The 23,752-nt window shown below is 37.5% G+C and overlaps 1 protein-coding gene across 3 annotated transcripts in view; it reads left to right on the top strand.

The window, feature by feature from the left end:
* Nucleotides 1–23,752, top strand: part of CCDC169 (coiled-coil domain containing 169) — a 47,416-nt gene that overhangs the window by 18,930 nt on the left and 4,734 nt on the right. For all 3 annotated transcript variants that reach the window (XM_040448204.1, XM_040448205.1, XM_040448206.1), the window contains 3 exons: nt 12,020–12,118; nt 12,338–12,391; nt 17,405–17,481. In XM_040448204.1, coding sequence (XP_040304138.1) covers nt 12,020–12,118; nt 12,338–12,391; nt 17,405–17,481 — 230 coding nt within the window. The remainder of the gene's footprint in view (nt 1–12,019; nt 12,119–12,337; nt 12,392–17,404; nt 17,482–23,752) is intronic.

Here is a 23,752-nt window from a genome sequence, read left to right as displayed (position 1 = left end):
CACAGTCATTCAAACCATAGCACTTCTATTTCTCTCTGCTTCTTTTTCCCATCAGTGCATTCCCTTGTTTCTCAGTACATGCAGACAGCTTGGACCCTTACGGGAATCCTCTCACCAGAGCAAACACTCTGCCAGTCAGATGGATATAGCACAGAAGATCCTGCTCCTAAAGCCAACAAGGCTATGTGCTGGTGGGAGACATGGAGGAGAAAGTATGGAAACAGAGAAATATTATTTACGAAAATGTTGAGTGTCACATTAAATGTTCTCTGGAAGACTCTTGATCAATTAGTAGAATATCAAGTCATAGGAAATTAATTTGCTGAAATCTAAATCTTTGAATACATTCTTATGAAAATGGTTTACATTTAGTATCATCATTGAAAATATATTCAGAAAAAGAATATGTTTAGGTCATAAGTTCATATGTATGGAAGATACTACTAAAAGCAAATTTTTGGTGACTTGGTAAATTTAGAATCCTAGGTGAATTGGCCTCTTTGCAAGTTAATCCTTTGGTCAGTTGACTTCTTGAAATGTTAATTTTTGGATATTTATCTAGTTTCCCTTCTGAAGTATGTTTCAGCTTTCCTTAGGACAAACCGTAAAACCCCTCTCTTAGTCCTGCTTATTAACAAGAGAGGCTTGAAGGAAGAGATGGTTTTAATTCTTACAAATTCCTTCAAACAGCTGGACTAGTCTCTTCATCATGTACTTGATCCTTCAAAGAAACAAGACTCTCCCTTCATATCATTCTCTATTTTGGTCTGTTTATGTTCCACATGCTGACTTCCAATGTCCTTAATCATCGTGCTACTCTTTTGTTCATCCTGATGCCCCATACCATTTTCCTGAACGTGATTCCCTTTTTTGTGATTCAGATTCTTCTTTTAGTTACGCTGCTTCATGGGGTCCTGGACAAACATACAGCCCAGTTTGGACCTTCCTGAGAGCTATTACCTCACTGAAGCATCCAGTCATGCTCCTACTGGGCTCATTCTGGTCATTTCCACATTCAGAACATTGTTAGAAATTCTGTTTTTAAAGCCATAAATACATATTTTAGAGCCTAATAACTGGGAATTGATAGTAATGAACGAAAAGCACTACTGAAATCTCTAAATATATTTGTATTTAAAGTGATATATCAGCCATATAGTGAAAGGATTACTGAAGGGATCTTGGATTCTCAAGAATGTGATATAAACAAAGCGAGAGGTGGAGTTCCCACTAGGCATCTGGCTGGTGGTAGATCTGTAGAATCCATCTTAGACTGCTTCCTGATATATTCTGTCCCAGATATCACCAAGTTTGTGCTCTCCCCAAAGATCATGTGTCAATTTGGAGACAGGTGTAGCCTCAAATCACAAAACAAGTTACACAAATTTTATATATAATCTAATAACAATGTTGTCCACAAGGGGGCACTTGGTACTTAAGCACACAGAAGGCTGCATCCACTCACTGCTGCAATTGCCTTCATTGAAAAGTACTACATATCTAGGAGCTGTGATTTAATTGTATTCTCATATTTTTCTCTTGTAAGCATTCAATAGAGTTATTTTTTTTGTAGTTTTTATGTGTTCTTTAGTATAGTATAGCAACTACCATTGCTTAAAAAATAGGTGGCTAATAGAACTTCCTTTTGACTTGAGATAGAAGAAAGGGACTTAAACCAAGTAAGTATATTTGATTTCAGGTATGTAAAAGTATGCTGAAGTTTCTTATTTTTACCCTTTTGTTTCAATGTACTATTAGAAAGTGACCTTTTCTCATTTCTGAGGAAATAGGTGAAAGATTAAGAACTCAATAGTATCAGAAACAAAACAGCTCTTCCATGATAAGAGAAGAATTAATTTTTGTATATGTGATTTTTTTTTGGTTAATTTCCAGTGGAGTCTTCAATTTGGCTATAGCTTTAGTATGTCTTTGCAGGCTGTAGTTTTCTAGTATGTGACCATTCATTATATAATCAGATAAAAAGAGCTCCTTAGAAAGATCAAGAACATTAAGTTATAGGTCTTCTAATAAATTATAAATGCTGGGATGAGAGAGTATGCCTTTGATAAAATAATTTTTTAAAATAGTTCATTTTGGAGTCAAAATAAAGAAGCCAAATCTAGAATAAGCCTTAAAGTTATTGGAATATAATTTTATAATTGTAAAGGATTTCTGATGTGTATAATAATTTTATAAATGAATAATTACAAATATCTTGCTTTTAATGATCCAGAGTATTTAATGCCTAATAGTTTTTACAAAATCCAGAATGTGTCCTTGTTTTCTCTCCAGAACGATTTTTTTAAATTAATTAATACTTTAACATTATTTATTTATTTATTTATCTATTATTTTTATTTTAGAGAGAGAGCAAGTGGAGCAGAGGGGCAGAGGGAGAGAGAGGGGCTTCTAATCAAGCTCCATGCTTAGCACAGAGCCCAACACGGGGCTCAATCCCACAACCCTGGGATTATGACCTGAGCTGAAATCAAGAGTCAGACATTCTACTGGTCGTGCCACCTAGGCACTTCTAATTCATACTTTTTTTGAAAAAATCAGTTTTAGGTTCTTAACAAAATTGAGAGGAAGGCACAGAGATTTTCCACATACTCCCTAACTCTACACATGCATAGCCTCCCCATTATCAACATTACTCACTGGAATGATCCTACATTGACTCATCATAATCACCCAAAGTCCATAGTTTACCTTAGGGTTTACTCTTGGTTTTGTACATTCTATGGGTTTGGACAATGTATAACGACATATATCCATCCTTGTAGTATCATACAGATTATATTCACTGCCCTAAAAATTCTTTGTGGTCCACTTAGTTCTCCCCACTCTTAACTCCCAATCACTGGCAACCCCTGATCTTTTTATTGTCTTCATAGTTTGGCCTTTTCCAGGATGTCATATAGTTGGAATCATACAGTATCTAGTCTTTTCACATTGGCTTCTTTTACTTAGTAATATGCATTTAAGATTCCTCCGTGTTTTTTCATGACTTGAAAGCCCATTGGTTTTAATGCTGAATAATATTTCCTTGTCTGGATGTACCACAGTTCATATATCCATCCATCTACTGAAGGGCATGTTGGTTGCTTCCAAGTTTTGGCAGCTATGAATAAAGCTTCTGTAAACATCCATATGAAGGATTTTGTAGGGACATAAGTTTCAACTCCTTTGGGTAAATACCAAGAAGTGCAATCACTGGATCGTATGTTAAGAGTATGTTTAGTTTTATAAGAAACTGCCAGACTATCTGCTAAAGTGGCTGTGCCGTTTTGCATTCCCACCAGCAATATATGAGAGTTTCTGTTTCTCCACATCCTCATCAGCATTTGGTGTCTTCAGTGTTGTTGATTTTAGCCATACTAATTGATGAGTAGTGATATTTTGTTGTTTTAATTTGCATTTCCCTGGTGCTGTATGACATGGAACATTTTTTCATATGCTTATTTTTCATCTGTGTATCTTCTTTGATGAAGTATTTGTTAAGATCTTTTGCCCATTTTTTTTTTTTAAAATGTTTATTTATTTTGAGAGAGAGTGAGAGAGAGTGGAGGAGGGACATAGAAAAGGAGAGAGAAAGAATCCTAGGCAGGCTCCACACTGTTAGCATGGAACCCGATGTGGGGCTTTGAACCCACAAACCGTGAGATCATGACCTGAGCCGAAACTAAGAATCAGACACTTAACCGACTCAGCCACTCAGGTGCCCCTTTTGCCCAGTTTTAAATCAGGTCATTTGTTGTTGAGTTTTAAGAGTTCCTTGTGTATTTTAGATAACAGTTCATTAACAGATGTGTCTTTTGCAGTCTGTGACTTGTCTTAGAATTCTCTTGGCATTGTCTTTCACAGAGCACAAGTTTTCAATTTTAATGAAGACCAGCTTATTTATTATTTCTCTCATGAATAGTGTCTTTAGTGTTGTTTCTCAAAAGGTATCACCATACCTTTTCTCTAGGTCATCTAGGTTTTCTCCTATGTCATCTTCTAGGAGTTTTATAGTTTTGCATTTTACATTTAGGTCTGTGATCCACTTTGGGTTAACTTCTGTGAAGCATGTAAGATGTCTATATTCTTTTTTATTTTGCATGTGGATGTCTAGTTGTTCTGACACCATTTGTTGAAAAGACTATCTTTGCTCCATGGTATTGCCTTTGTTCCTTTGTCAAAAGTCAATTGAAATAGGATCTATTTGTCCTGGGTGGTCTATTTCTAGGCTTTCTCCCATCCAAGTACTACCCAGGCCTGACCCTGCTTAGCTTCTGAGATCAGATGAGATTGGGCGCTTTCAGGGTGCTAAGGCTGTAGACCAGGCTTTTTATTTGTTCTATCGTTTTGCTAATACCAGTCTTGATTTCTTTTTGGTAAGTCTTGAAGTTGGTAAACATCAGTCCTCCAGTTTTGTTCTTCTTTTTCAATGCTGAATTGGCCATTTGGGCTTTTGCTTCTCCTATAAACTTTAGAATCAGTTCATCAATATCCATAAAATAATATGCTGGAGTTTTTATTGGGATTGCACTAAATCTGTAGATTGGGTTGGGAAGAATGGACATCTGACAATATTGAGTCTTCCCAGCCATGAACATGTTTTCATTTATTAAGTTCTTTGATTTTGTTCATCATAGTTTTTTAGTTTTCCTTATCCAGATCTTACACATTATATTTTGTTAAATTTATGCTTAAGTATTTCATTTGTGAGTGGTGCTAACATAAATACTATTGTGTTTTTAGTTTCAAATTCTACTTGTTCATTGCCTGGATATAGGAAAACAATTGATTTTTTTTATATTAACCTGGTATCCTGCAACCTAGCTATAATCACTTTTTAGTTCCAGAGTTTCATTTGTTATTATTGTTGATTATTTTGGATATTATACATAAATGATCATGTTATCTGCAAATGAAGATAGTATTTTTATCTGCCTTCCCAATCAGTACAAATTTTTATTTCCCTTTCTTGCCTTATTGTATTAGCAAGGACTTTCAGTGTGATGTTTCAACAGGTAACGAGAAGGCACATCCTTTATACCATCTGATCTTAGTGGGAAAGCTTCAAGATTCTTACTATTAAGTATGTTACTATAGTTTTGGTTTTTTTTTTTAAAGATATTCTTTGTGAAATTGAGGAAGTTCCCCTGTATTCCTAGTTCACTGAGAGTTTTTAGTATAAGTAGGTGTTGGATTTGTCAAATGCTTTTCCTGCAACTGTTGAGATGATTACATGATTGTTTTTAGTCTGTTGATATAATATATTCCATTAATTGAGACAGTTTATTTTTGTGCTTGTCTTATTCCCATGAGATTGCCCCAATGAACCATCCTACTTTCCCGAGTTATGGCATAATTTCAAAGTATAGAGCATCTAAAACTCAACTGTAGGAAACAGGCTCAGGGAAGGAGAATGTGATGGGTCCCAGGAATTCTGCTTGTGGGAACAGTCCTAAGGTGAACCAGGAAAACAAGACACTTTGTGGCTAGCATCTCAAATAAAATCTATTTTAGAATTCATAGTGTTTGAGTATAAAATTATTGAAGAGCTATTATTGAAGTAATACTAGTATAGTGTTTTAAAAAATGTGCTTAATTGGAATGGCCCCCATTGTAATCAAGATTATTTTGGTTGTAAAATTAAGAAGGGAGATAGTATATATAGTAGGCTCTCAGACCCAAGCTCTGTTAGGAAAAAAAATTTAATGACTACTACAGTTCATTGTTTGGCATATTCACTCTTAGATGGCCCTTTCTCACAAACCCATAGTCTTCTTCCCATGTACAAAATTTCTAGACTACTCCCACTTAACCAAATCTAAATATATCATGTGAAATTGGAAAACTATGCCTGGTACCATTAAAGCATTTTTATTGGGATATAAGTTGTGTAAAGTTGTGTAAAGTTGGTTTTGGTAAAATTGAACTTGAAATGTCAAGCAAGTGTTAAGAATAGACACATAGGACTCTTAGATTTGGATGTGATATTTATTAGCAGAGAAATGATAGTTTATAATTGAAGTGAATGGATAAGAAGAATAGAGAAGGAGATCTCAGCAGGTGAGAAATTTAAACAAATTTTGGAAGATCCTCAGCTGGAAGAGTAGTCACTGACTTGACAGGACATATAGACATAAAGCAGTTGGCCCCTGGGACCTCTTTGTCACCCTGCACAGTCAGGATGCTCTCCTTCCGTCAGGAGTCTATTTTCTGGAGAAATTAAGCTGCAGAACCTCTAGATTTGGGGCCTTCAGGCACAGAGGAAGATGAGAGTGAAATAGAGGTCTAAGAATGAGGAAATTAAAAATACATGGTCTGAATAATGGAACTCTTAGCTCTTGTCCCCCAGAAAACCAGTGGCTAAGATTAAACCTCAAAAGGTAAGAGACTGGACAATTCTTCAGTTGAAAAACTAAAATGCCCTTAAGAAAAGACTTTTAATGTGGTTACCCAGAGAATGTACCTTACGGACTTTCCGTGACAGGGGGGTTAATTGACTGAGGACCCCAGGTATTAGGCTTCAAAATCCATCAGTACTTTTGCATCAAGATCATACCTCCTATGGGCTGCCCCATGCCCATAATCAGTGCAGTGGGGATACTAAAGCAAACCTATTCCTGGGAAATGGGACTCCATTGCAGTGACTTGGCTTAAGGATTCCTTGATGGTTTTGCTTAGGCTGCATGCCAACCTAGGATGTTTCCACTTCCACCTAACCTTCTTTTCCTTTTTCCTTCACTAAGGCTCAGACTTGCATTGTAATCAGTTTTTTGCATTGCTTTCCCAGCCTTCTCCTGCTCCTTCCCTATTTCCTCTCAGGCAGATATTTCTGATAACAGAATCATTTCACATTTAATCCCATCTTGGTGTCTGAAGACCAAGTCTACAGCTACAGGTTCTAGGAGTGATGCAAGAAAATAGGAGGTAAGGTGGGGACATGGGCCTGGCTCTCTTACCATGTGGCAGGCAGAAGATGCTGTCCTGGCTGGTAGATGTGGCACCAATAGATGGCTCAGAGTGGCAGTTCAACTGCTAAAGACTTCACTAATGGTGACCTTGAGAAATTTTATGGCAGAGGGGACTATTGTGAAAGATTTCATATTTGGACAATAGGGGGTTATTTTTAACTTGTATTGACACCCTGTGTAAGGATAAATGAGACTGAGAATAGTTGATAAGCACTAATATCTAAGAGTGAAAAGCAGAGAGTCTTGGTGGTAGTCTCTAAAGAGGCCTTCTATACCAGTAGTAGAAGGGCAGACACAGTAAAACAGTAGGGCTGAAGACCTGATTGTGAGTTGCAGAGCTCCGGAGGTATTCAGATAGTCAGTCCATGCACATGTGTTATGCAAAGGGCAGGGTCCTGATAGGAATAATCAGGGGTCCTGAAAAGTATGATAGGACATCTGAATGGATGCCTCTGAGGATGTTGACTTAACAACTACAGCTGCACCCTCTGGGCAGGCAGAGGTGACCCACCTCTACCTCTAGTAAGGGCTAGAAACCTCACTGGCTTAGAAGATGCTATATAGTCCTCTCTCCAACAAGACAACAGGTTCTCCCCTCAGGAGTTGCTCTCACCTCCTCTTCTGGCAGCTGGGCCAATTAATGAGGGTGCTGTTAAGCATCTATAAAAAAAAGAGGGGCACCTGGGTGGCTCAGTCAGTTGAGTGTCTGTCTCTTGATTTCAGCTCAGGTCATGATCTCATGGTTCATGGGTTCGAGCTCCGCATTGGGCTCCGTGCTGATAGGACGGAGCCTGCTTGGGATTCTCTCTCTTTCCCTCTCTCTCTGTCCCTCCCTTTCCATCCCCCCTCCCTCTCTCTCTGTCTCTTAAAATAAATAAACATTTAAAAATTAAGCAAAAGAATGGAGGAGCAAGAGGCTGAGGACAGTTAACCCAGTAGAAAGCACAATTCTTTGCTCATTTGCCAGATCTGAACCAATTTTCAGTTTCAGAAATCATTGACAAAAGAGGTGGGTAGATTCCTAGCAGAAAGGACCCTATGTTGGTCCAAGTATATATCTTGACAATATCTCCAGTTTTCGCCCCAAAGGGCCTCTGACCACTTGTGTGGGTGACGGTACACTGTGAGAAAGGAAACGACCAGACATTTTGAAGTCCAAGTTGACATTGATTCCCCAAATGCCTACAGTCCAAATCACACTGGGCCCCATGTGTTCACAAACTCCCCTGCTCCCATGGTGATCATTTTCCCAGTCCCGGAGTGTATAATTGGAACAGATATACTTGACAATTGAAGTTAACCCCCTTACTGGGCCTTCATCTCTGGAGTAAAAGCTATCACAATGGGAAAAAACACATGGAAACTTTAGAAACTGTCCCTCTCCCACCCAAGGTCAAAATTGTAAAGCAAACACAATTTCTTATCCCGGGGAAAAGAGCAGTGATTAGTGCCACAATTAAAAACCTAAAAGATGGAAGGGTCCTAGGACCTATCATTGTTCTATTTAAGTTGCTAGTCTGGCCCCTGCAAAAACTGGATGAATTTTAGAGAAAGACTATAGACCACTGCAGGCTTAACCAATTGGTAGCCCCAACTGCAGCTGCTTTGCCAGATGTGGTATCCCTGCTGGAGCACACTAGTCAGCCTTCAGTGTAGGGTGTGCAGCCACCGATTTCGAGAATGCATTCTTTTTGTTCCAATTAGAAAAGAGGATCAAAAACAGTTTGCGACTTCTGGCTTCAGCTCCAATATGCATAGTGCTGTCATTACAACAAAAAAAAGGTGAATCATTGTTCACACTGTTCAACACACCCAATCACTGTTCTTGACTCATTAGTGAACTGAGTTTGCAGGGCAAACTCCCATCCTGAAATCTGTATAAACAGACAAATCCAGATAGTTACTAATGACATCTGCTTCCTTGGAACAGAGCCTGCTCAAAACTGGTAGGAACACTTACATGGTGATTTTGATGAATTAATGGAGGAAAAATAGGCATATCCACTCACTATTAAAGTAACACCCACCCTGTCAGTAATTGATAGATCAAAAAGGGAGAAAAGTCAATAGAGACATAGTTGACCTGAACAGCAATCAACTCAATCGATTGACATTTATAGAATATTCCATCCAATGACAGAATACAGTTTCTTCTTATGCTTACATGTAACATTCACCAAGGTAAACCATAGAAGACTCTCAGCTTCATGAGGTCAGGATCTGGGTTTGTAAATCTCACTGTGGTATCCTTAGCACAACATCTGGAACATAGGAGGTGCTTGATGAATATTTTTTGAATAAATGAATGAATTGTAATATTAGGTAACAAGACAAAGAATTTAGTCAGGATAGGAGTAGTAGCGCGATATAGTCTAACACAAAGAAAGTGTATTAAAAATATTTAAGCTTCAAAGCTTAGAACTGTAAATCCACATCAGTAAATAACATAGAAACTTCTTCTGTCATAGAAACTGCCACTTGGTTAGTATTCCTACCCCCCTGCTTTCATTTTGCCACTTGTTTAATACCTTCCAATAGCCCCCTGTGTTTAGCTTCCTGAGCCTGGCAATCTGAGTCTTCTATAGCCAGGGCTTTCCTTAATTATCTTACCTTACCTCTTATTTATTTCTCAAATACTTTGCTTCACCTCTGTTATTACCGCTAAATAATCATTTTGACTCAAGTCTTTGATCAATATATAGCTCCCCTTTTTCTCCCATCCAAATCCTTCTCTTTTGGGGGATCCTGAATGCTCTCTCTAGTCCGTGTTGATTGGCCTCTTTAAAAAAACTTGTGAGACATTTATTGTCTGTGCTTCACATTTTGGCATTTCATCATATATTGCCTTGAATTTTACCTGTTGCATATGTACATTTCTTGTATAAGCTTCTAGAGTTCTAGGTCATATCTCATTCAGGTCAACATTAATATAAAAATAATTTGTATCCCAGTAGTTTATCAATAAGATAATTTCTTTTAGAACTTGGAGTGTGAGGCACCTGGGTGGCTCAGTCAGGTGAGAGTCTGACTCGTGATTTTGACTCAGGTCATGATCTCATGGTTTGTGAGTTCGGGCCCCCACATTGGGTTCTGTGATGACAGTGTGGAACCTGCTTGGGATTCTCTCTCTCCCTCTCTTTCTGCCACTCCCCTGCTGACTGACTCTCTCTCTCTCTCTCTCTCTCTCTCTCTCTCAAAATAAATAAATAAAATAAAATAAAAAGAACTTAGAGTGCGTTTTCCCATTGAAACAATATTAAAAAGAGTTAGATTATCTTTTACCTTTATAAAAGTGTATTTAACAAATGATGTTAACTGAACCATATTACTCTGGTGGGCTAAGCTTGGAATCCTTGGAGCAAAGGTCTGTGCAGCAGTATTTTGCACTACTTCCATCAGTGTCTGATTATTGGTTTAAAAACTCTTCATACTTGAGCAGTGGCTTATTTCATTAGGGTATAGTTTCCTTAAGATAAATCAGTTTAGCCTCTTAAATTTGTGGGACTTTCATGGAGCTTCTTCTGGAGCAAGTTTGTATTTGGGGAAGGTGGACTGAAAGCCGTTTATGATGCCAGTGTGTAATTTTCAAAGACAAATAATGCGTGCCTGAGAAATATCACCCAGTTATGTTTTAATGGTAATCAAATATGCATAGTGGAGAATTGTCACAACCAAGGGATTTGTTTTATCACTGGTGTTATTTTTAGAGACAAGAACTTTCCTGGTCTCAGCTGACCTAATTATCCTATTGATACAATTTTTAAAATCCTAATAATTATAACAAGTATCTAGGAGAGTATTAGTAAAGTTTTTAGAGAATTAACTATTTTTCAGGAGGAAGATATGAGCTCTAAAATATCTCAGTTTCACCTTGTGGAGCTTTAAATCAGCTGCTTCTGTTTTTGTTTTTTTTTTTTTCTTTAAATGTTTTAATAAATTCAGTGACCTAGATCATGACCAACAAGGGTTATATAGAATTCGATTTGGAGATTTTTTAAAAAACATTAATGTGTAAGAATATGAGAAATAATTGGGGTTACTGCAAATGATTAGTTATTAGTTTAGGGATTAAACTTTTAATTCAAATTGGTATAATGCATTATTGCTCTGGCACTTGGCTAAACCTCTACTCAGCTCCAGCTATTTGTGATGAACGGTATCTGCATTGAAGTCTTAGCTTCCAGAACTGTCCTACTCTGCAGTATTCTCTCAGTTCTTCTGGCCATCAACTTCATTGTCTGTTCTTCCTCTCTACTATTGTTATGCTGGTATCAATCATATGGATATATACATAATAATTGTTTAGCATGTGTGGCTTTTGGAGTCAGATTACCTGGGTTCTTTTTTTTTCCCCCAAAGATTATTTATTTATTTATTTATTTATTTATTTATTTAATGTTTATTTATTTTTGAGAGAGAGAGACAGAGAGACAGAACATGAGCAGGGGAGGGGCAGAGAGAGAGGGAGACATAGAATCTGAAACAGGCCCCAGGCTCTGAGCTGTCAGCACAGAGCCCGACGTGGGGCTCGAACTCACAGACTGTGAGATCATGACCTGCACCCAAGTTGGATGCTTAGCCGACTGAGCCACCCAGGTGCCCCTAAAATTTTTATTTTTAAGTAATCTCTACACCCAACGGGGGGCTCAAGATCAAGAGTCACATGCTCCACTGACTGAGCCAGCCAGGCACCCCAGACTACCTGGGTTCTAATAACAGCTTCACCACTTATTAGCTGCGTGTCTTTGGACCAGTTATTTAACATCTATCAGATGTGATTTTCTTAACAGTAAAATGGAAATAAATATATTAGCCGTCTCTATGGCTGTTGTAAGGATTAACTGAAATAATCTGTGGAAAGCACTTAGCACAAGTACTGACTTGGCATATTGTTAGGATTAAAAAATATTGTAGTTATTACTATTACTTAAAAGGTATATACTATAGAATTTGAAATCACAGAAGGTTATGGGGTAGAAGGCATTTGTCACTGAAATGTATTATTATTTAGAACATGAGTAAATGGAAATATTTACTATTTATACTTTCAGGAATCCTTAAATATATTACTTAAACAGCTAGAAAAAGAGAAAAGGAGGCTTAAAAATCAAGTGAAAGACTATGCACTGAGACTGGAACAAGAATCAAAGGTTTGTTTTTATTCTATACTAGAAATTTCTTTGTAACTGCCATGATTTTTAGTATGTTATCTACAAACCTACTATATTATTATCACAAAATACTTACAAAACTATTTCCTACACTATTTAAAAAAAACATAGAGACATAAACTTGACTTAGTAATAGTCTTGCTAGTATTGCAAATCTTCTCTGATGTTGGGTTCTTTATTTTTGTATGTTTCTTGTAGGCTTACCACAAGACCAACAATGAGTGCCATACCTATCTAGCTGAAATGTCTCAGGTAACTTTTGTTTTCTTACTTCCAAATTTTAAGAGTTTCCTCTCACTATAAATTACATTTTTCACTTTTCTAGGTTTTTGATTGGTTTGATTTGATAAACATGTTGGGATTATAGGAGAAAATGTACCAAGTTTCTAAATATATAAAGTGAAAAAGCAAATTTATAGCTTTTATAAAAAGGCATAAAAGGAGATAAAAGTTTCCCAAATTAAGGGAATTTTTTCATATTTGCTTCTTTCGTTATCTTTTAAGTTTGATCTGTAATTTCTAAAACTCAACCAAATAAGCAGTTATCCCTGTGCTATAATGAAATTCATGGTATTTTATGTCATAATTATGCACAGTGAGATCTAAGATAGATATAGCACTGCTATCACTAGAAAGGGCTAGCAACTTAGTACAGAATTGGAAAGTATGCAACTACAAATGACAGGACAGGAAAGTGATCAGTAAATTAAAAATGATGTTGCATATATTTTCCATAGTTTTTCATTTGCCTTTCAGTTTTATTTATGATGTTAGTATTATTATAGGGTTTTTGTTTTGATGTTGTCAGAGCTATTTTTTATTTATGGCTTCACATGTCATAGTTTAAAAGACTGTTTTGATCTCAATGTTTCATCTCAATGTTTCATAACATTTATCACATCTTTTTTTTAGTAGTTGGTTACCTATTTAACATTTAAATATTTAAACCTTAGCAACTTTATTCTGATGGATGTTTTAAGATCACGATATGAGTTTAGTTTTCAATGTGCATTATCAAAATGGAAGCATCCAAAGAGCAGTTGGACATATGAATCTCAGGGAAGAAAAGATAAAAATTGGAGATATAAACATGGAAATTATTGGCATATAGATAGTAAATGAAGCCAAGTGAATGAATGAAATGTATCAGGGAGAATACACACAGGGTGAAAAGAAAAGAGAGTCTAGAATATAGCTCTGCAGAGTTTCAACAGTGATAGTCAAGGGACAAAGAGCCAAAAAGAGGATTGGAGTCTTCAGGAGATAACTAGGTGAGGTAAGGAAGTAGAGGACCTTGAGGTCTAGGTTTGCCATAAAGATAGTCTGCTAGTCACTAATCTGGTGTTTCCAGAGGATCAATGAAAGGATTGAGAGGATGGAATTAAGACTGGGGATTGGAGTGGCACTGGGGATTGGGTAGCTCAGTCAGTTAAGCGTCTAACTTCGGCTCAGGTCATGATTTGTGAGTTCGAGCCCCGAATAGGGCTCTGTGCTGACAGCTCAGAGCCTGGAGCCTGTTTCAGATTCTGTGTCTCCCTCTCTCTCTGCCCCTCCCCCACTCACGCTCTGTCTCTCTCTGTCTCTCAGAAATAAATAAATGTAAAAAAATTTTTTTTAAAAAAAGACTAGGGATTGGAGCTGAGAAGGGGATGTATAGAACAATTTGGGAATGAAAGTCAGGGCAGTAGTGGGTAAACGGAGGCTTAGATTTCTAGTACTAAGATTAAATTAGGAAATTGAGACAAAATAGGATCACTCCTTGTAGCCTCCTACCCATAAAACAGTCAGTTTATACTTGATGGTACTGGATACTTAGTTGGCAGCACTACTTACTCCTGCCTTTCATCAGACCATGAGTCCCCCTAGAATATGCTGCTTTTCATACATGTCAACTCCGCTTCCCTGAAGTTCTAGCGTAAACGCTACCTGCTTTATGAGATTGTGATTTGATGAAAGAACCACAGATTTTGGAGTCATTGTAAATTTGGATTTAAAACCCAGCTTTGTACTTGATTGTCATTTGAGCTTTGGGGCCGTAATTTCTTTCCTTCTTGGTAGAAGGGGAAATAATAGTAGTGTCTTGCAGGGGATTTGTGAGTGTTTAGAGATGTAATATATGTAAAGTGCTGAGTAAAATGCCTGGCCCATAATACATTCTGAATTCTAATAAGTGGTGAGTATTATTTTCCTGTTTTTCTTTCCTGATCTCCCGAGCCTCCCTCTCTGTGACAGGGGCATTAGATTTTCTTCCTGCCTCAGCTTCCTCCTTTACCTTTGTTTATCTGAAAAATTCATTTAGGTGGAATAGGTTCTACTCTGATTATGCAGGATCACTGAACATACAATCAAAGCCTATTTTAACAGCTTCCCAGGAAGCTGTTAATCCTGTTCTCCAGTATAAATGTTAATAAGGATTTTCACTCTAGAGTGAATTGTTAATCTTTACAGTCAAAGATGGTTCTGACCATGTGGATACTCCAGTGACTGGAAAGGTCAGTGGATGATCTGCAGTTCTTTCCATGCTGAATACATAAATAATTATTCTTAGGTGGATAACTAGAGCTATTGGCTGAGTCTGTTGTGTATACTGCTGTCTTCACTGTTTTGAATGAAACGGAGTTTCCATATCTCACGATTTTTCCAATTTACATACTATGTGTATAGTTGATTTTTAAGAATATATAAGTACATTCATTACTTAAAAGCCAGGCAGAAAGACTGACTAGAGCTGCTTGTAACACATAATAAACTTAAGTTCTATTCCCATAAACATAGAATTTTAGCAGTGGATCGATCTGAGACATTGTTGAATATAATACTTTGGTTTAAAGATAAGGAACCTGAGGCCAGTCTGTTTCATTGTCAAGCAATTGTAATTATTAGAATTGTTAAAGCATCATGTGATGCTCCTTATTCTCCTTCCTTAAAATCTATTGGTTTTAGTTGCATCCTCTGAAGAATATAGAATAATTCTATACTTCTCCTGTGTAACAGCTTCTCAAATATTTGAAAACAACCCTTAAGTGTTTCCATAGTTTTTTCCCCTACGCTAAAATATCAAATTACAACAAAAGTTACACTAGCAATTCCCTCTGACATGGGTTCTAACCTATCCAAATGTTCTGTTGTCTTTTCAAACAACTCTATTTTGTTATTGTTCAATTGAAAATAGAGTTCCCCAGATTTAAATCTAGACTTGAAATATAATCTCAATAGCATAGCTGTTAAAATCTTGCCATTTTTGGGGCGCCTGGGTGGCGCAGTCGGTTAAGCGTCCGACTTCAGCCAGGTCACGATCTCGCGGGCCGTGAGTTCGAGCCCCGCGTCGGGCTCTGGGCTGATGGCTCAGAGCCTGGAGCCTGCTTCCGATTCTGTGTCTCCCTCTCTCTCTGCCCCTCCCCCGTTCATGCTCTGTTTCTGTCTGTCCCAAAAATAAAATAAACGTTGAAAAAAAAAATTAAAAAAAAAAAAATCTTGCCATTTTTTTCCTCCTCTGCTGCCTGAGAAATCCTTGCAAAATGCAGATACGATGTTGTTCCCCATTTAAAACCTTCAGTGACTCTGCATTGTCCAGAGGATCTCAGCAAAGCTTGTTAGAGTGGTCTACAATGTCCTTTCCAACACACAGTGCCTGCCTTTCCATCCATGTTCCTGCTCACATCCTGTACTGCAGCCAGACCAGCCATATATGTGGTCCCTACATCTGTCATGTTGCCTTATAGTTGTAGGCCCTTGCTGCTCCTTCTGCCTGGAATGTCCTTTCCAGTTCTTGACTGGCTACTCGTCCAGGCCCCCTATAGCCCAAATGAGCATCTGCTTTATGCTTACAAAGCACCTGTGCAAACCTCTGTCGAGGCAGCGAATTGTACAATCTATTTATTGTGCTGTTTTCTCCAATAGATTGTAAGAACCATGATTTATCTTTGTGCCCTAGTGCTAAATTTGAGGTTGCCCATAGTGGATACTCAATAATATCTGCTGAGTGAATAAATGAATGAATTCCGTCTTCTGGTCCAATATGCCCAAAATTGCCCCTCTTAGCAAATGGTCTCACATCTTCATAAAAATGCTCTTGTCTTCTACCAAAATAAAACAAAAACAAACTTTTATTTTACCCTACCTTAATAAAACTACTACTAGGGGCACCTGGGTGACTCAGGCAGTGAAGCCTCCGACTTTGGCTCAGCTCATGTTCTCATGATTCGTAAGTTTGAGCCCTGCATTGGACTCTGTGTTGACAACTCAGAGCCCAGAGCCTGCTTTGGATTCTGTGTCTCCCTCTCTCTCTCTGCCCCTCCCCCACTCAAGCGTGCTGTCTCTCTCTCTCTCTCTCTCTCTTTCTCTCTCTCTCAAAAATAAATAAATGTTAAAAAACAAACAAAAACCCCCCTACTACTTAGCTTTCCTTTTCTCAGTTAAACTTTGTGCAAAGGTGGATATACTCACTGTTTTGCTTTTACTCCTCAACCTCTTTCAACTCTCTCTGACTCCCACCACTGGCTGTGCCACAGTTTACTTTTTAATTGCCAAACACGACTCCTTTTCAATCCTCCTGGTAGTAAACATCTCTGAGGCATTTCATATTGCTAACCACACTCACTTTTTTGAATATCCCTCATCTCTTGACTTTAATGACAGTATTTTGTCCTGGGTTTTCCTATTGTTTAAATAATGGCCTTTGGCAATTCTCCTATCCCTTAAAAGGTGCTTGCTTTCTCTAGTTTATATGATCAGCTCTCTTCTCTGTGTGTTCTTACTGAATGACCTCATTTACTCATGTCTTGAATTGCTATCTATCTCTGAGGTCATCAGCCTTGATTGTTCCACCACCTACAAAGAAGTCTCCACTCTTGTGCCGTGGAAGTATCTCAAAACAGACAAAAATAAAAATACGATCTTGTCTTTCCATTTCAGGACGCATACAGCTTCTATGGTCATATCTTCCTTAATGACAGAGTGCATGTATTATTTATATTCAGTGTCTATTACAAAAACTTTTAATGATCTTTATACCCATAGATAATATGATTTAAACAATTTCCTCTGTATTTGTTATAAAAACCACATGGAATGTGGGGTTGAGATAGAGGGGTCTCCATAATATTTAGAAACCTTATAATCCTGGAGAAGGCCAGAATTTAGTTTCTCTTATGCATGCCACCTAAGGGCCTGGTTATAAAAGAGTTAATTGAGAATGGACTATTTCTCTTAGCTCAAAATCAGTCATGAAATAAGAGGACAAATGCTCAAATGTTTGTATTTCAGGTCTCTGACTCATACCATGTTTCTAAAAGGCAACAGATGGATCAACTGCCTAGAATGAAAGAGAATTCAGTGAAAATGTAAGTCTAACTGTATCCTTCCTTTCTAATTAAGTACATTTGCCTGTGGATGGTACTGACAAAACAGGTGTCCATTATATTTGGAAGTTGAACTTCTAGATTTTATAGCAACAATATAAAATAACAAACAGATGGTAGAAGAACTTAAAGAAGTTTGTGCTCTCTATTCACTATTTATATACATTTTTGTAGATCCCAAGAATATGTTTTGTCCTCCAACATGGTAAGTTCTTGTTTCCTAAGCTAGAACAATGCCATACCCAAGAAGAGCCTAAATCGACACCATTAACAACAATATAAATACAATTAAATTATCAGCCTTAACTTTTTTACTGACCAGAGATGGATACTGAAATTAGTGTAGATGACAGTGCAGTTTAAACTGTGTTTTCCTATGTAAACAAAGACAATTTAGGATGAATAAAGAACAGAGGAATGTTTTATGCGTTTAGGAAGTTATGTCCACACATGATTTTTCCTGTTCTCTACTAAATCCAGAAGAATTAGTCAGGCAATTCTACCTTATTCTATTTAGGAGAATATACTTATATATAAATTAATGATATAAAAAAGTAAACCAAGATGTAAATTAGTATAAATCAGAATTCTTTTCAAATACAGGCACTCAAGGTATATGCAATATCTTAGCAATTTTCTTTTTCGTAGAGATTCAAGGGATACATTTTGTCCAATATTTGGTTAGATGGGTAAAAGTGTATTCTTCCTTCAGTAGTCATATTTTAGTTTAGTTTAGTTTAGTTTATTCTGATAGAGACAGAGCAGCACAAATGGGGGAAGGAGCAGAGAGAGAGGGAGAGAGAGAGAGAATACCAAGTAGGCTCCCTGCTGCCAGCTGTAGAGACCAGTGTGGTGCTCAGACCCATGAATTGTGACATCATGACCTGAATCAAAACCAACAGTTGAACACTTAGCCAACTCAGCCATCCATGCACCCCATGGTCATAAATATTTTAAATTATAAATCATTATCCTGTATATTTTTATCAGTAGAAATATAATAGAGTTAAAACATTAAATTCTGGGAAAGAACTTCCCTCTGGAAACTATTATGCCTCTGTGCTAGGGGGCCCCAAGACCACTCCCCTGTTCAGTGATTTGCTAGAACAACTCACAGGACTCAGCATGTATTTGTGCACACAGCTAGGATGGATTTCAGCCAAAGGATACGAAGAAAAATCATCAAAGGAAAAAGGTGTATGGGATGAAGTTTGGAGGCAACTAGGTACAAGTTTCTAAAAGTCCTCCAGTGGAGTCACATAGAACACACTTAATTCCTCCAGCAGTAGGTTTATACCATGTGCAACAATGCATGAAGTTTTATCTTCCAGGGAAACTCATCAGATACAGTGCCTGGGGCGGCGGTGGGGGGGCGCCCACTGGTCACATATGTGCCCTGTGCTCAACACATACCAAATTCCAGACTTCCAGAAGGAAAACAGATGTTCACATAAACCATATTGTTTGTACAGCTTAAGTACAGTGAGCCGTTCTCTTTCATTTAAGGAAAGTTATATCCGTGTATGGAACTTTTTACCACTAAGTTCCCAGACACCAACCAAGGGCCAACCTTGCAAACAGGCCTTTGTAAGGAAAGCAGTTTCAGGCCTGGTACAGTCACCCTGCATATTTCTTTTTTTATTTTTACATATGTCTTCCATTTCAAATTTCTTTTAGAAAGATATTACCTCTTTTATTCAAATCTACTTAAATAATGAAGGGAGAAATATTTTGCAAATACAGATAAAACTTACTCTAATCATCACACATATACATATATAACACTAGACTATACTCTGTTAGAGCAGTTTGATTTTCCACTGAATACTGTTGTAGATTGGATCTCTCAGGGAGACTCTGAAATCAGCATGCAAGAAGTTTACTAGTGAGCCTTCTTAAAATGAGTTCCTCGAGGGCAAGGGAAGGAAATAGGTTTAGGCAGAGAGAATAGGAGTGCAGTGCAGCTGCAGTCCCTTGTATCAAGCTGACTCATCAGTGGACGAAGCGTGGGCTTTCTTTCCTTCTAATGGGGTGACCTACCCTGAGAATCTGAGTCCTGTTTGCCATGTGTAAGTGGTACTCATCCACTTACTGTCAAATTGAGCAAGGCAGTATTTAAGGAGCCTTGAGCAAATGACCTAGATACCAAACTCCTTCCTCCTGGCCCCCTGCTGTATCACCCTGGCAGTCAGTGTCTGCTGGGCCTCCATGACATCGGTCTGAATTGAGCTAGAGGTGCTGGTGCATCAGAGGTGGATGACGTGGTCTGAAATACCTGCTCAGTAAGCTTGTTTGGGGCCTCTGGCACCGCACTGCTTGAGCTCAGATGTATCACTTCCATCTTTGATAGAACCTAATGTTGAATATAGTGCCTGGCATGAATAGGTGTTTACTAATTTTTTTAATGAACGCATGAGTGAATAAATGATTACACAAATAGACAAACAACTCTTCATTTTCTAGAAGTATTAATAACGCAAATAACTCAAATAATAGAAACATTTCTATATACCTATAACCTTCCAAATTAGGTATATATAATTGGCACTACTTTAAAATATTATTGGGGCGCCTGGGTGGTTCAGTTGTTTAAGCCTCCAACGCTTGATCTCCATTCAGGTCATGATCTCAGGGTTCCTGAGATTGAGCTCCACATCAGACCCCGCTCAGATAGCATAGAGCCTGCTTGGGATTCTCTCCCTCTCTCCCTCTCTCCCTCTCTGCCCCTCCCCCACTCATGCGTACTCTTGCCCTCTTGCTCATTTATTATTACAATAAATAAATAAACTTAAAAAAATTGTACTTAATTACTGCCTTAACTCTGGAATTTAGTATACTTTTTGATTTTAGTCTTAAAATCAAGTTTTAGAAAAATAAAGAAAACCAAGTTTTAATGTTAAGCACCCCACAGAAGAGGATATCCAAATGGCCAATGGACATGTGAAAATGTACTCAACACCATTACTTATTCAGCCAAATGTAAATTAAAATCATGAGATGACCAGGGGTGCCTGGTAGCTCAATTGAGCTACCGACTCTTGATTTCGGCTCAGGTCATTATCCCAGTGTCGTGGGATCAAGTCCCACATTGGGTTCTGTGCTGGGTGTGCAGACTTCTTGGGTTTCTTCCTCCCCCTCTCCCTCTGCCCTTCTCCCTAGCTTGCTCTTGCTTTCTCTCTCTCTCAAAAAAAATTTTTTGAGAGGCCACCACAAATTTTAAGGTTGCTAATTCCAAGTGTTGTCAAAGGTATGGAGGATGTGTAAATTTATGCAACCACTTTGGAATAGTGTTTAGTATTACTTTCTACATTTAGATGATTATGTAACTACTCTATGACCCAACAATTGCATTCTTAGTTACATACCTAACCAAATGGTACATACATTTACACCAAAAAAACCTGTCCAAGAATGTTTCATAGAAGCTTTATTCATAACAGCCATAAGCTGAAAACAACTCAAATATCTATCAGTAGCAGAATGGGGGTGCCTAGGTGGCTCAATTAGTTAAGCATCAGACTTCTGATTTTAGCTCATGTCATGATCTCATGTTTTATGAGATTGAGCCCTGCATTGGGCTCTGTGCTGACAGCACAGAACCTGCTTGGGATTCTCTCTCTCCCTCCCCTTCTACCTCTCTGTAGTTTATGCACACACCCTCTCTCCCTCAAAATAAATAAACATTTTTTAAAAATAGTAGAATCGATAAAATTAAAAAAAAAATTTTTTTTCCAACATTTATTTATTTTTTGGGACAGAGAGAGACACAGCATGAACGGGGGAGGGGCAGAGAGAGAGGGAGACACAGAATCGGAAACAGGCTCCAGGCTCTGAGCCATCAGCCCACAGCCCGACGCGGGGCTCGAACTCACAGACCGCGAGATCGTGACCTGGCTGAAGTCTGACGCTTAACCGACTGCGCCACCCAGGCGCCCCAGAATCGATAAAATTTTTTAAGAGATACAAATTTATACATCTATGTTACTCATATAAAAACAAATATTCATATATTTATTAATAATAACATGAATATATTATATATATGAATAATAACAATAAAAACAAACTACAGCTCACACAACATCATGGATAATCATCACAGTGTTGGGGAAAAGAGGCCAGAAATAAAAGAACACGTATGATTCTATTCATATCATGTTCAAAGACAGGCAAAATTAAACTGTGGTGTCAGAAGACAGGATAGTGTTTACTAATGGAAAGGAGAAGGGGGATGATAATTGGGAGGAGCACAAGGTATTCCGATGTGATGGCAGCGTTCTGTTTGTTGACCTGGGTAGTGGTTACATGAGTATTCACTTTATTATAATTCATAGCGCTTACAACAATGTTTTATGCACTCTGTATATATATTATACTTAAAGCAGTATTTTAAAAATCAAGTTTTAGTGGCTTTTAATGTTTGCTTTGGTTGATATTCCTACATATGCTAATATTAAATATCGACTTAGGGAGTTTTCCTAATGTTCAGAATAAATCAGAGCATTAGGAAATACCCATTTCACTGTGATATGCTGTTTTTTAAAAAATATTTATTTATTTTGAGAGGAAGAAAGGGAGAGAGAGAGCATGCACGTGGGGGAGGGGCAGAGAGGAGGAGAGAGAATTCCCAGTAGGCTCTGTGCTTACAGCATATGGTGCTTACAGCCCCATGTGGGGCTGGATCCCACAAACCGGGAGATCATGACCTGAGCTGAAATCAAGAGCCAGATGCTTAACTGACTGAGCCACCGAGGTGTCCCTGTGATATACTATATATTTTTTTTAAGTCTATCAAAGAGGGATAAGTGAATATTAGCCACCACATATACTCCTACTTTGTGGAACCATGCCCAGAAATGAACAAGATATCTATACTGCTATTGAAAGACGTATTCCAGAGATCCTTGTATAGACTGATTTGAAAAAAAGATACAGGGCACCTGGCTGGTTCAGTCAGTGGAGCATGAGACTCCTGATCTTGGGGATTTAAGTTCAAGCCCCACATCAGGTGTAGAGGTTACTTAAAAATAAAATATTAAAAAAAGAAAAAAAGGATAAATAAGAGATATTATCTTTAAGATAAATAGAAATCATCTCTTTAGGATGAAGTTTGGAAGTTGCTGAAAACTTCTAGACAAGTTAATCGGTAACCTTATTATTATGACTCATGGCATGTATTAACTATAAAAAATCATTTTCCTGCAAGCAAGGAGTTCAAAAGCTGGTAACACAAGCAGTGTTTCCTAAAAGTAAACAACTATAAAATTAATTTTTCTTTAGTGTGAACAGCCTCATTTTTTTTTTTTTTTTTTCTGTTTAGAAGTGTTCTAGAGTGATGACAAGCTCTAGAGGAAGGAAATAACAAAGCAATCCTTTAGTGCCCTGGAATCACAGGACCTGAGGGAAAATGATTCTAGGACTCACTAAGAGACAGATTATTCAGGGAACCTCCTTTTGATAAGAAAGAGCTAGAATAGAGAAAACACAACCAAAATATCCAACATTAAGGGAATGAATAATTTAATAAACTATGAGGATATTATGAAGTTACAAAATATTACATTCTAGGAAATTATATAACTGACATAGGAAAACATTTATTTATAGTAGTAAGTAAAAATTATAATAAAAAATAGTAAGGTGGGATTATAAATGACTTATACCTTCTGGCATTTTCTATAAGAATATGTGTACTTTTACACAACCTAAAGTACCCAGCTTATAATGGGTATTCAAGATATAGAGCTAGTTTTATAAAGTTCCATTGGTTCTACTAAGAAAATAACAATAAAGATTTTAAATAAGCACAGAAAACAACTAAACCTTGATAACTTCACTTGGAACTAGACGTGTGTAGGAAGTCAAGGTAATTATTAACTGGGTACTTGTGTCTAATTGCTTTTCATGTTTCCACTTGTTTCTGTAGGGTAGAATTGGGGCAGCCATTTTAAAGAAAAGAATATGTATTCTTTTAAATCATTTTTAACTATATTATATTAATGGAGAAAAATCAAGGGGCACCTGGCTGGCTCAGTCGGTAGAGCATGCAACTCTTGATCTCAGGGTTATGAGTTTGAGCCCCATGTTAAGTGTAGAGATTATTTAAAAAATTAAAAAAATTTTAAACTTAAATAAAATAAAGGAAAAAAGGCAAGAGAAAATTCATCTACTAGAATGACTATGGAATCCCTCAAGTCAAAATAACAGTGTAAGTATTTGTGTAGATAATGCAGTATGGTATTTTAAAAAATAG

Source organism: Herpailurus yagouaroundi, unplaced genomic scaffold, assembly GCF_014898765.1.
Source record: "Herpailurus yagouaroundi ecotype Mexico unplaced genomic scaffold, PumYag 197, whole genome shotgun sequence".
Taxonomy (NCBI): Eukaryota; Metazoa; Chordata; class Mammalia; order Carnivora; family Felidae; genus Herpailurus; species Herpailurus yagouaroundi.
Note: the sequence above shows the minus strand (reverse complement) of the source record. Positions and strands in the feature narration are given on the sequence as shown.